This window comes from Glycine soja, chromosome 12 (assembly GCF_004193775.1).
Source record: "Glycine soja cultivar W05 chromosome 12, ASM419377v2, whole genome shotgun sequence".
In the NCBI taxonomy this organism is placed as follows: Eukaryota; Viridiplantae; Streptophyta; class Magnoliopsida; order Fabales; family Fabaceae; genus Glycine; species Glycine soja.
In genome coordinates this window covers 32,888,664-32,901,722 of record NC_041013.1, presented here as the reverse complement: position 1 = coordinate 32,901,722, position 13,059 = coordinate 32,888,664, and the positions used below count along the sequence as shown (strand labels likewise).

Genomic DNA, 13,059 nt, shown 5'->3' with positions numbered 1-13,059 from the left:
CTCCAAATCCGGTGGCTCCAACAAGGGAGGAGAGAGGAGTTCTTTTCCCTTTTATAATGGGCCACATGACCCAAAAGGGACCCCACTATTAGGTGACATGTTAGAGTTTTGTCCTAACTACCCTTAGGGTTCTTAAACTTTATATTTAGCTCAATAATTAGGTTTGAACTTTCATGTTGATCCTAGAGTATTTAATACACTTACTAATTATTTTTAATTAAGCCTAACTAACTTAATTAAAATGAGTAAAATTTAATTCTCCTCACCCCTTATTAATTCAACTAATTGTATATTTGGACACATTAATACCTTAAACCTTCATTAATTAATCCAAATCTTCTATTTTTCGCTTAAAGAGTCTTTATTTACAAAATTACCATTAATGAGCTGACTACATTCCTTCATTTAACACTAGTTAACTTTTGTTGACTACCAGTTTGACCAAAAGATTTATACTTATAAACCACTTTTTCCTAAGCTTATAACTTAAAATCTAGATTACTTATCTAGACTAGGGTGGTCCTATCACCTTTATTAATCATATCACTATAAATAAAGCTACCATGCTACACATCAATACAAGCAATAATTAATTTTACCATTAACTTCCCAACCTAGAAAATTGGGATGTTACACAAATCAATAACAAATCCTTAACCGCTCAAGACAAAATAAAGCATGTCAATGCTCTAATACCATGTTAAAATAATAGACTACATTGCTAAAGTGCTTGAGTGAGTTGAAAACACTCAATAAATCTCTATCTATCTATCTATCTATCTATCTATCTATCTATCTATCTATCTATATACAAGGAATTGCTAACATACTCGCACCTCGTTTTTAATTGGATTATGTTAGTAATGTACACCAAAATATTTGGACAAATGGACAAAAAACCCAATGTTTTTATTATTTTAATTAATTCACTTTAGGGACATTAAAGTTCTTTTATGTTCATTTAAAAAAAATGATTTTCTCTCCTTTTTCCTCTTGTTGTGCGTGTTGTGGTTGAGGTCATCACCAACTTGTAGTGGTGTATCTGAATCTCCCTACCCCCTACGCCCAACTATCTCTCCTCTCTCTAAGTCACTAATCCAACTGGAGTTGGTCTTTGCCTTCAGCATCTTGTCAGAGGACCATCACACCCTCCTTGATGTCATTTGCGTCTCCTGCAACAAGTTCTTCAGGGTGATGGTGAATTGTTAGCAATTCCAACAAAGACTTTGTTCCGGCGGCGTAAGGACATTGAAGGAGGGACTGTCAAAATTGAAGGAGGCTTTCCAAATGTTGAAGTTGAAGGCCCATTGTTTTTTCATTCATATTTATTTCTATAGTTGTTGTGCTAATGCCAATGGTCAGGTGATGGTACTCGGTCAAAATTATGAACTAACCAAATACTTGTTTTTTTAGATACATCTCAACTGATTCAACCAATATAGTAAGCTATGATTTTGTGTTTGCTAATTTGTATGATTACATGAGTCACAAGACTTTTTTTGCTTTTTCATGCCTTTGTTGTCTAGTGAAGAAGAGTGAACGTGCTAAGAAAATGTATGCGCGAGAATAATAGATGAGAGAAGTGAGAGAAATTAATGGGACAATAAAAGAGGAGATAAATTATTTATAAAAAAAATAATAAATTACTATATACTTAAAATAAAGTAATCATAATAAAGAGATAATTGATTTTTTTACAAATATTTTGGTATACATTCCTATCATACTTCAACTGAAAACAATGTGTGAATAGGTTTGTAATCCACATACTTCAACTGAAAAAATATTTTGGTATACATTACTACCATACTTCAACTGAACTCGGAGGCACAACACTGACGTGGTGGTTGGTGTTAGAAAAGTTGTTATATATCTGTTGTAAAGCTTTTATAAAGCTATTTCTAGGTTGTATTAAGGTCATAGGCTATAGCCTCTTTCTTTTAGACTTTTGTTATATATATATATATATATATATATATATATATATATATATCGTTTTTGGAGAAGGTGGTACGGTTTATGGGCTTTCCTTCAAAATCGGTGCACTAATTATGAAGCGTGTCTCTAGAGTGTCCTTCTCAATACTTATTAATTGATTCATATGAAGAATTCCGACCACAAATAGGATTGAGAAAGGGGACCCTCTTTTCCTTGTCTCTTTATTCTTTGTGTTGAGACACTATCAGCAATGTTGAAGCAGGCCATCCGGAATAGAGTACCAAAGATTTCACATCTCTCCTTTTTTTTTCAGTTGATAGCATTATCTTCTAGAGACGCAAAAGGGGAAGCACGACCCCTGTCTTAGAGTCCTATAAATCTGGTGATGTTGTTCCCAATCCTGAACCACAACGGTAATATGTAAGGCTGATTTGTTGTTTCATGAAAATTTCTGGATTGAAGATGATGTCCCTCACCAGATTTTACCTTTTATTGCCCTTGATGGCATGTCTATTGATTAAATAAAATCAGCATATCATTTTACCACAAAAAAATGTTAAAATATTCCTTGTATCATAATTAAAAGTCTTGCTGGACTTTCAGCCTAATGACAACAAATACATCATAGTATTTGGCATCTTAACCACCTCACGTAAAAATGTTAGTGTACCAAAGAGTTGCTTGAAATAGGTGATACAAATAAGTCTATAAATCAGCATAATTTCGTATTGGAACATAAGAATCAGTTGCATACTTGCATTGTCTCATTTTGCGGCAGCTATCTCTCTGTAATATCTTATAATGGAAACATGGGTACAGGGGAGGGAAAAACACCCTTTGGTGCATGCAGCTAAACTCGTTATTTCTGATAAAGGAAACAGAAAATAAAAGTGGAACCAAAGAGAAGACAAAAACTCAGATTTAGCCAGTGTTTTGCAAGCCAGCAGCAATACCCTTCATGGTGAGAATGAGGGTGTCTTCCAAACCAGGTGCATATTCACTTGTTGGGTTAAGTGTTATAAGTTCATCAGCAGGTTTACTTATCTCTATAGACTCTTTGGAGATGTGAGGGCGCAGCTTCACATTATAGTTTGGATCACGGATACGTTTCAACGTGTAGGCTTGGCACACGTTTAGGGTAGTAATATAAGAATCACGCAAGCGCAGTCTTTGCTTCAAGTATGGATCTCCTTCAAGAAGATCCCTATGGCCAGCCACCTACCAATACAGAAAAAAGAAAATTTAGTTTGTGTAATAACTTGTGAGCAGTCTTTTATTCATGGGATATAATTCAATCTTTAATTAAGAATTAACGGCTATTAAATACTTGATACTTTGGTAAATTGAATGTCAAATCAAGACTGATTGTGTGTATTATAGATATGAATTAAAAGAAAAGGGCATATTAGATACACTTCCTAAACTTGGGTCGAATTCTAATTGATACCCATCATTCTCTACACAAATTTCATTTTGTGTAATAATATAATACCATGTGTATCCTTCCCATGAACACAAACCTCTCCTAACTTATTAAGAGTAAATAGTGTATAACAGTACAAAAGATTTTTATATGATCATCTAATCACTAATTATCATCTTTGATTAATTTGTTAACTTAGCAATGGTTTTTTAAAAAAGTTATACCTATCATGATTTCTTATTAGTTAATAATGTAGAAACGAAATCTAAAAAATAAACTCATTTATTAATAAATGACGTTTTTGTAAGGTGAAAAAAATAGGAATATCAAACATAATTTGAACTAAATTATGAATGCGATTGTAATTTGACCTAAAATAAAATGTTACATGGTAAAAGTAGCTTTACCTGAAGGAGGAGTTCCTTGGTTTCTTCGTACATGGTCCTCAACTGCTCCCCAAATGACCACAGATCCTCTGAAACAAGGAGCCTATCATAAAGAGCAGCTATCCCTGGGTCTCCTTTGGCAAACACCATTTCCACTAAATCAATAGTGACCCTAAAGAAAGGCCATTGATTGTACATCTCCTGCAGCACATGAATATTCCTAACATCCTTCTCAATAACATGTTTGAATGCTGCACCAAAGCCTAGCCACACTGGAAGATGGAACCTTGTTTGTGTCCAGGCAAAGATCCAAGGTATGGCACGGAGTGTCTCAATACCTCCACTTGGCCTCCTCTTTGCTGGTCGACTTCCAATGTTCATCCTCCCGTACTCCAACTCAGGTGTGGCCTGCATTTCACAAGGTTGATAGTGATGGTTAAATTCAAATGTCAGGTTACCTACAACAACCAAGCCTTTTTCTCACCAGGTGGAATCAGTTAAATAAATCAAATGATATAATGTTCTATTGTAAATCATCTCAATATATGCTTGTTAGTCCCTACAAAATTTTTGTTAGTTTTTAGTCTTTATATATTTTAAAACTTTTGAAAATGATTTTTATCCCCATTTACTGAAGATATGACATGTTTCTAGACATACCAGGTCACATACCATCTCAGAATAATTACTGGCATGGCATATCTAGATGAATGTCACCTTATCACTAAATGATGATGGAAACCATTTTAAGAAAAAGTTAAACTTACCAGAACCAAAACCAACAAAAAACATTTTACCCGAACTAAAATCAAAATTCACCATATTTATAAGAAGTAAAAACATATTTAACCAATTTCTGTAGGAACCTTACCAGGCGGAAATACTCAACAAATCGTGGTTCTTTGAACACAATGGACCGGTACTCCTCAGTGGCAATGACAGCCATCTCATCCATCAAAGCCCTCCATTCCGGTTTAGGAGAAATTGGAGGGTGCATTCCATGTTCTAGAGTAGCTGCAGTGAACCTTTGAAGCGTTCTGAAGCACAAGTGCTGCTCTCCAAACGATTGCTCAATAACTTCACCTTGGACAGTCACGCGCAGCGATCCATGAATGGTTTCAGGAGGCTGAGACAGAATAGCAAGGTGAGTTGGACCACCTCCTCTTCCAACTGTCCCTCCACGACCATGGAACATTGTCAGCTTCACACCATACTGCTTAGCCACCATTATAAGCTCCTCCTGAGCCTTATACAGCTGCCATGCAGCTGAAAACCTTCCAGCATCTTTGCCAGAATCAGAATAGCCTATCATCACTTCCTGCTTCCCATTGATCCTGTTTCTGTACCAGTCTACAGAGAACAATCGCGCCAACGCGGCCGGTGCTGCTTCTAGATCAGCTAGCTTCTCAAACAATGGCACAACTCTTAGTGGATGCTTGACATGGCATTCGCGCTGCAGAAGCTCAACTGCAAGCACATCAGAAGGTGCAGTTGCCATTGAGATGATGTATGCTCCAAAGTTGTCTAGTGGAAGCTCTGCTATGACATGGAATGTCTCCAACACGTCTCTGATTTCTTCGGTTTGGGGAAGATCAGGGCCGAATAGGGGCCGTTTGCCACTCAACTCAGATAAAAGCCATTGCTGCCGTTTTTCCTCCGACCATTCCTGGTATGAGCCTATTTCTAAATGTTTGGTGATGGCGTCTAAGACGTCTGTGTGGCGGTCTGACTCTTGCCTTATGTCAAGCCTCACTAGGGAGAGTCCGAAAGTAGAGACTTGTCTCAAGAAATCTAGAAGGCTTCCATCGGCAATTGCACGATCGCCACAAGCACAGAGTGATCTGTAACAGAGTTCAAGGGGTTCCAAGAACTAGACAACAATTTTACTTTGATTAGGTATCTGTAAGATCAAGATATCTCTCAAAATGATATATTACATCAGTCTCGGTTTAAACATTTTTTTCTTTTCTCTGCAAATATACCAGTTTTCTCTTCTACTCCTTGTAATCTTTTTTTTTTTTTGTTTATGATTCTTATAATGTTTAAACTTTATTCTTTTGATCCTTCCTGTCAAATTACAAAAATGCTTACAGGACTGAGAAAGCTCCAATGTTAGATGAAACATCATCAGCCATACAAGTCTTTTTATAACAGAAACTAACAGAAAAGGTAAAAGAAAAATGTAAGGTCAGAATATTATGGGATGATAAACAAAAAAAAAAAAAATTAAAGGATTAAAAGCAAAATTTGGTATATTTACAAAGACAAGAAAGATTTTAATCATCAGCCATACAAGTATTTTTGTAACAGAAACTAACAGAAAAGGTAAAAGAAAAATGTAAGGTTAAAATATTATGAGACAATAAACAAAAAAAAAATTAAAGGATTAAAAGCAAAATTTGCTATATTTACAAAGACAAGAAAGATTTTTAAGTCAACAGTATTTAAGTGGTTCATTTAACTATGCAAAATTCAGAATTTATTATTTGTCAACCAAAAGCTAACATGTAATGGGTATAAATATTGATGACAATTCGACAATGTTTTACAAAAATTTATAAGAAAACAAAACCGTATTAACAACTACGCCGGTCTTGAGAGATTTTCACAAACTTCATAAACAGTGGACGCAATAATTGCATCGATGGTTGTAATAACATTGATGGTTTGTAATAGTCGTAAAAGACAGAAAGTTAACCACAGAATATGTACCTCCTCAACATTGGTAAAAGTCTCTTCCTCTGGAATGTCAGAGTATCCGTGAGCTAGCAAATGGCGTGAGCGTTCACGAGTCTGGTAAAGCCTATTCCTTACTTCACCCAGTAGCACACGATATGGTTCATTTGGAGGAATGGCTTTCCAAAATTCTGTCATGAATTAAGTTAAGAGTATCAAAAAAGTGAACTAATGAACCGACCTTAAGCAGATACCGTACTTTCGGATGTTTTTACTAAATAAAGTACAACACCTATTCTATGAATTTAAAGAAAGATTTTAGTAAACACCTATGTAGTGTTTTGCGACTGAATTTTTCTTGGAAGACCTGTTAAGTTCATCTGCACGGACACGTAGCTCGTCATTGCAGCGCCACATTGACAGCTACAGAAACAACATGGGAAATCAGTGCCATTGTAATTAACCAACAACAAAGATCATTTTAAAAGATTTCTAGAGTCATCAATTACCTCAAACATAAGATCCTCTATCTGGGAGTAGTACAAGTTAGCAGCCATCATTCTAGCCAATAAGCAAACATCTCTGGTCACTTCAGGAGTTACTCTTGGATTGCCTGCATCATATTGAACATAGTTAGGCACACACACTTTCCGAGAAGCATAACAGAATCATGATACCTTTTAGTAAATAACTGAAACTACCTAGCTAGCAGTTGATATTTGATATGTACCAAATTGGCAGTATCTAAAATTTCAAGCTTCACAAACCCCATTTGTTTTTAACTAACAATTATTTTGTTCTGAAATCAAATAGGCTTTTACTGTAGAATTTGAAGATAACTAATAGATGCTTCCATTTATTTTATAGGTTTTGCTACTAACAAGTGTCCTATGGACATTGGTTAAGAAATCATGCTCGGTTTGCATTAAAAATCACAATAAAGGTGTGTTAGTAACACTTTTTCATAATAAACTTTTCACTTTTATTCCTTAACTAGTATCGTAAGAGCACTTGTAAACATTCTCCTTCATTTTATACTGAGAAATAAGAACCTACCATCACGATCTCCACCCATCCAAGAAGAAAATTGAATGAGAGGAGCATTATAAGGGACACGTTCGTTGATCCCTATATTCTTCAAAGCTGTATCAACACGACGTAGAAATGTGGGTACACCCTTCCAAATTGTTTCATGGAAGTAGCTCATCCCTGCTCTCATCTCATCTTGTGGGGTTGGAGGGGTCCTCCTGATTTCATCAGTACGGAATGCAGCTTGGATCTACATGAACAAAAGTAAAAATAAATAAATATGTTTAGAAAATACCATGTATTTTTTACTTTGCAGAAGCAATTTCTAAAGGCATTGGTATGATAGAAAAAACATACCATGTATTTTTTTTCCTAAAAATAGGCCTTAATTTACCATGTATTTTTAATACAGTTTAATGGCTATAAATTAAAAACTTACACTATCAACTAATCATAAAATCATTGTTAATATGACTTTTAAGGTAATTATTGTAGAAGCTAACAAACTTATCATACATGATAGATTGTGAATAGATGACAGTGTAAAACTGTTTTATACTATTATTGTATAGCCTATTTTCTCTTTTTAATAAGAGATTCAATTAGGAAATTTCCTCTGTGCTTTTGAATGGATCAAATAGCATACAAATTTTCAGTTGTGATAAATTTCTAATTATATATTTTCAGGTGTAGGTGAAACCAATAGAACTTTACAGACCTTGGAATAATTCAACTGCTTTCAGGACAAAAGTGGTCAAGCTTGTGCAACGATATATGGTGGTTTTGTATAAAAGTCCACATTTTTCTTAACTTCCGATTTAATATATGGCTTTTGTTATGAACACAAGAAAGAACACTAGCAAAAAAAGGAGAAAAAATGATATTAAACAAAGCCCTTTTGATATTCACCTCCCTCTGTAGAGCCTCGTCAAGTTCCTGCTTATCATCAGGAGTGATGTCTTTGGCATACAACTGAGTTAAATTATTTCTTATCCTGTAAGGAAGAGGACCACATGAGAACTTAGTTTCCTTCACTTCTCTGTAAATCTATTCATAAAGCAACAGAAAAGAGGGGGGAAAAAACATGATACAAACCTTCCATGTTTTTGAAGCAAAGACCTACGGACAGATTGAGTAGGATGAGCAGTAAGAACCAGATCAACAGTCTGGTTTTTAAGTGCATCAAAAACTTCCTGAGGAGACTTCTTCATATCCACCACAAGTTTCTTTAGAGTTTCTTCAATGTCTGATTCAGTGGTGGCATTGTTTTCATCAGCAAAATCACCTTTCTTCAACTTGTTCCTTCGACTGTGGGCAATTTGGACCTCTTCGGCTAAGTTGGCCAAGTTAAGCATGTGGGAAAAGGACTTGGCAACCACAATGGAATCTCCAGCATCCAAACTAGTTATCAGATTTCCAAGTTCCTCTAGTTTCTTTGGGTCATGCTTACCTTCATACTCAGCAGAAAGCTCATACACCTCTTGAACCTGTGCAAGAACAAATTAAGCACCAGCACAAAACAGTTTTCTGATTCATAATTTCAAAGAGAAAAATGCAAAGGCGCATGGTATATATAAGTTAAGTCCGACTACAAAATGAATCAGCTGGCCAAAAGATTAGGCCATTTATATTTCTAGTTTTCTCATTTCTTTTCACTAACATTGTATTTATCTGCTGCTGAATCTTCAAGCACCAAGGAGCACAGATTCCCTCAAGTGAAAAAGGAAAAGCTTCACATGGTAAAGTAGTATGGTCTCACTGTTTATTCTTTTAAACACCAACTTTATAATAGAAATATATAATTGAGAATTTTATTGAAGGATTAGGATCCCATGCAGTGATAAAGTCATAAGAACCATTCCCAAGCAACAAGAGACATAAGAGGGTCATGTTTTTTCGCCTTATAGGTAAGGTACACATATAGTCAAAGTATTTCAATTTTCAAATAAAAAAAAGGATGAAATTGAAGCCCTAACCTTGTGTCCCCAGTTTTAGTTTTATCAATTAAAGTACTTGGCATACTGATGAAAACTGCACTTGAGTTTGACTCACAAAATTGAAACCAAAGAGTGAACTGCCGAATTTGAAGGGAGAAATTGGCATTTCAACCAAAAATTAAAAGTCAACGTGCTAGAATATTCAAAGAATATATCCCCTCAAGATTCCATTACGCAAAAGACACGAGTTCCACATAAAAGAGCATACCAAAATGTGTTCCGTTTCATTAACACTTCTCAAACCAATAGACTCAACCCACTACCCAAAATCCTTTAACACATGTAAATTTCCATGCTTTTTCACACCAAACCAATCACATAAACTTTCACAACAAAATTGCGACACATGGAATTAAAGAGTAAGCAAAACTAAATCCAATTTTGAACCCCACAACAAAAAAGGCCAAAAGAAATTCAGAACTCTTCGAATCACTGAAATCAAAACTGAAAAACTCACCGTTTCTTTCAGATCCTCCCCATGTAAATCCTGAAGAATATCAAGGAACCGATCCAAAAGCAAAGCATCATACTCAACCAGTTTGTCATCCTCACTCACTTTGGCCGGAACCAACAGCCGAAGCTGAGCATCAATCGATGCCATCTTTTCCAAGTTCCTGTTCGCCATTGCAACTTTTCAAAGTACCCCAAAACCTGCCAACATCGAAAGGGTCACACCAAAAGATCCGAAAACAACCAAAACCCACATAAAAAAACAAAAAAAGAAAAACAAAACTTGAACATAGGAAAATCAAAACAACATCATCTACAATGGAGACATTGACAATGAAAACTGTATGGTTGGAAGACACAAAGTAGAGAAGGCAAAACAACAAAGTGCCTATAAACACAGCATGTATAGAATTAAAGGGAAAACAATTGTAACTTTTTTATGACAAAACCATGATGGATCAATCATAAGGATCTAATGTAGTACCAGTGTTGGGGGCCAATTGGATAAGAGGAAGAAGTAGTAGATGACGATGATGTCAACCAGAGAAAAACCAATGACAGAGAGAGAGAGAAGTACTAGAGTCACAGATCCAAAGCACTGCAGAGAGTGTCATTATATAGGAAAAAAAGGAGACACGTATCCAATAAATTAAAGAAAAAAATAAAGAGAGAGAAAGTTGTGAAAAAAGAGTAGAAGTAAAGTCCTACTACAAAACCTTCTTTCATTTCCGACCATCGTCACTTTAGACCCATTTTAAGATACTAAAGTGACAAAATTTGAAATGGTACAAAAGTAAACATTTAAATCGTGAGATTAACTTATTTTAAAATTAATGGCTATCATTTTTTGTTTTCCTGCATTTCGCTTTTTATATTTTCTCCAACTTGTTTCATTTCGAATCCTCGTCACTTTAGACTGATTTTACAGTACAAAAGTGAAAAAATCTGAAATGGTACAAAATAAACATTTAAATAGTTAGATTAACTTATTTTAAAATTAATGACTATCATTTTTTGTTTTTTTCATTTCTTTTTTTATATTTTTGTGTTATTTTCCGATTTTATCCTTTTATCCTTTGTTTCTCTCTTCCCCTCTACTTCTTCTCCCATCTCCAAACAAAGTACAGCCATACAATTAAAAATCAAATATTTTGAAACCAAACTCAACATTCTTTCAAGTAAAATGGATGCATTCCATTTATTACATTCATTTATGCTCAATACCAACTTCTCCAACCCCTCCTCTCTTTGCACCCTTCGTTCCCTCTCAAAGAATCCCCACAACAGTTGGTTCAAGGTGGAAGCCGCCACCGGCAACCAGAAGAATAACAACAGCAAGGCCTTCAATGCAGCAGCCTACGAGACGGAGCAGTTGGCCCTCGAAGCAGAGGCCCGGCAAGCCATGGTGGAGGCAAGCCATGGTGGAGACTGTCGACCCCAAGGTCTGGAATAAAGAAGAGAAAAATAAAAGAAAGGAGATAATTAAGGAAAGATAAGCATAAAAAAAGAGAAAAGAAAAGCAAAAATATATAAAAAAAAATTGAGCCATCAAATGAAAATTAAAAAAAAAATCAAATGGTAAATTTTTACTTTCGTACCACGAAAGTTTCTCACATGGTAATCCGTTGTGCCTTTATGAGTGTGAATCAAAGAATCCTGATCATTTATTTGAAATGATGTTAGATAATGTGTTTTTATGGTATGATGCATAATGTTGCAAGCAGATAATGGAAGCGATTAACGAAAGAAAATTCATCAATGACATGAGTACCAGGTAAAATAATCCAGAGCTTACATTTAAATTCTTTGCTCAAACTCTAGATGGTGAGGAAGTAGTGACAAAAGAGTATGGTTTTTGATGGATATATCCCTTTGAAGATGAAGGAGAAGTAGGGAAATTCATAAATTAGAGGCTAATGAAATAACAATTCCTCCAACAAAGAAACTTAAGCAACATGACTTTGGAAGTACTCCATCCAATATAAAAGCAAAAGAAACGAAAGTGTTGAGGTAATCTTGCTAGCACTGATGAACACAAAGTCTCTGCACTATGATATTTTCTACTACTGGATAATATATATGTTGATAACAATTATTTTCTGTGCAAAATATTCCGTTTTTGAGAAGGCATTTATTTGAAGAACTTTTGCACATTGAATTTGGAGGAAAACTCATACTATGAAGAGGTGAAATTTATGTAGACCTACTTTAAAGAAGGACAAGCGTGCAAATCCGCTACTACCATGATAATTTGCATGAGCTCTTCTAATTTTGTATTTTATTGTTTCATTTTTTTTTTACTTAATTAATAAGTGATTCCTACACTTTTTGTGCAAATAGTTTGTAATCCAAGATTGTTGGAATCTTGGTAATATTATTTTTTGTTAGAATGGAGATTATTTTTTATATTTTGCATATACTAAAATCTATTAGCTATGTAAAGTTTATGTTTTCTTATGTAAAATCAGTTTAGTCAACCCGTAGTAGGTTAAATTTCATATACTAGGTCAGTGTTCTCCATACTTTTTGGCTTATAACATTATATTGTATTTTTCACCAAAAAGAAGTCCTCTGTATGTATGTTGAAAATTTTGGAACATTGAATACACTCTCATTACACCTCCATCAGAAATTAGTTGTTCACCGTTTGTAATGCCATTGTTAGCAGTTATTTGCATTTCTAACGTTTGTCTCTTGAATGCTTCAACTATTAATTTGAGAAAGAAAAAACATTACTGAATTTATAGAGATGACTTAGAGGTAACAGAAGCGTGTGCTTTGCAAAGACGATCCAAATGCACTAATTACTTGTTGCACTCCCTTCATTATCGAAGAATCACATCTCCAAAACTACTCCATCATTGTCATTAACTCGTTTCTAAGCATTTCTATTTATCCTTCAATATTGGTAATTAAGGTTGAATTATCTGTTTTACCCATTTTTGTAAACATATTTTAATTTTATCTCTTTTCTTCCTATCTTTTTCATGACTGTAGAAAAATATAAATTATTGTACATAATTTTACCTGTTTTCTTTACTTTGGCAGTTAATAATTTTCTTAAATAATATTACTAATACATTCTTATCATGATTTTTAATAATTTTTATACCAATGTCATTGAAATATTATTAATAGTATCTTTGTAAAAATAAGACAT

At 34.5% G+C, this 13,059-nt stretch overlaps 1 protein-coding gene and 1 long non-coding RNA gene across 2 annotated transcripts; both read right to left on the bottom strand.

Moving 5' to 3' along the window:
- Positions 1-2,546: 2,546 nt before the first annotated feature.
- On the bottom strand, positions 2,547-10,485 carry LOC114380060 (phosphoenolpyruvate carboxylase, housekeeping isozyme). The gene is made up of 11 exons (XM_028338971.1): positions 10,384-10,485; positions 9,907-10,100; positions 8,548-8,939; positions 8,362-8,446; positions 7,480-7,702; positions 6,933-7,036; positions 6,753-6,846; positions 6,460-6,614; positions 4,619-5,617; positions 3,769-4,155; positions 2,547-3,156 (listed from the first exon to the last, which is right to left on the bottom strand). Exons 2-11 carry the CDS (start codon positions 10,072-10,074, stop codon positions 2,860-2,862), a joined length of 2,904 nt encoding a protein of 967 aa, XP_028194772.1. The 5' UTR covers positions 10,075-10,100; positions 10,384-10,485; the 3' UTR covers positions 2,547-2,859.
- Positions 10,486-11,034: 549 nt separating this feature from the next.
- LOC114380061 lies at positions 11,035-11,923 on the bottom strand. Its single transcript, XR_003659647.1, has 3 exons — positions 11,695-11,923; positions 11,498-11,555; positions 11,035-11,343 (listed from the first exon to the last, which is right to left on the bottom strand). It is a non-coding gene; the product is annotated as an uncharacterized LOC114380061 (long non-coding RNA).
- Between the last annotated feature and the right edge of the window lie 1,136 nt (positions 11,924-13,059).

Bases quoted from the DNA above. Each gene is read 5' to 3' on its own strand.
- LOC114380060 (XM_028338971.1), bottom strand. From the start codon at position 10,074: ATGGCGAACAGGAACTTGGAAAAGATGGCATCGATTGATGCTCAGCTT. The intron at 6,847-6,932 runs GTAATTGATGAC...TTGTTTCTGTAG, and splicing joins TAGAGGATCTTATGTTTGAG to CTGTCAATGTGGCGCTGCAA. The intron at 5,618-6,459 runs GTACATATTCTG...ATTGTTGTCTAG, and splicing joins CTTTTACCAATGTTGAGGAG to TTCTTGGAACCCCTTGAACT.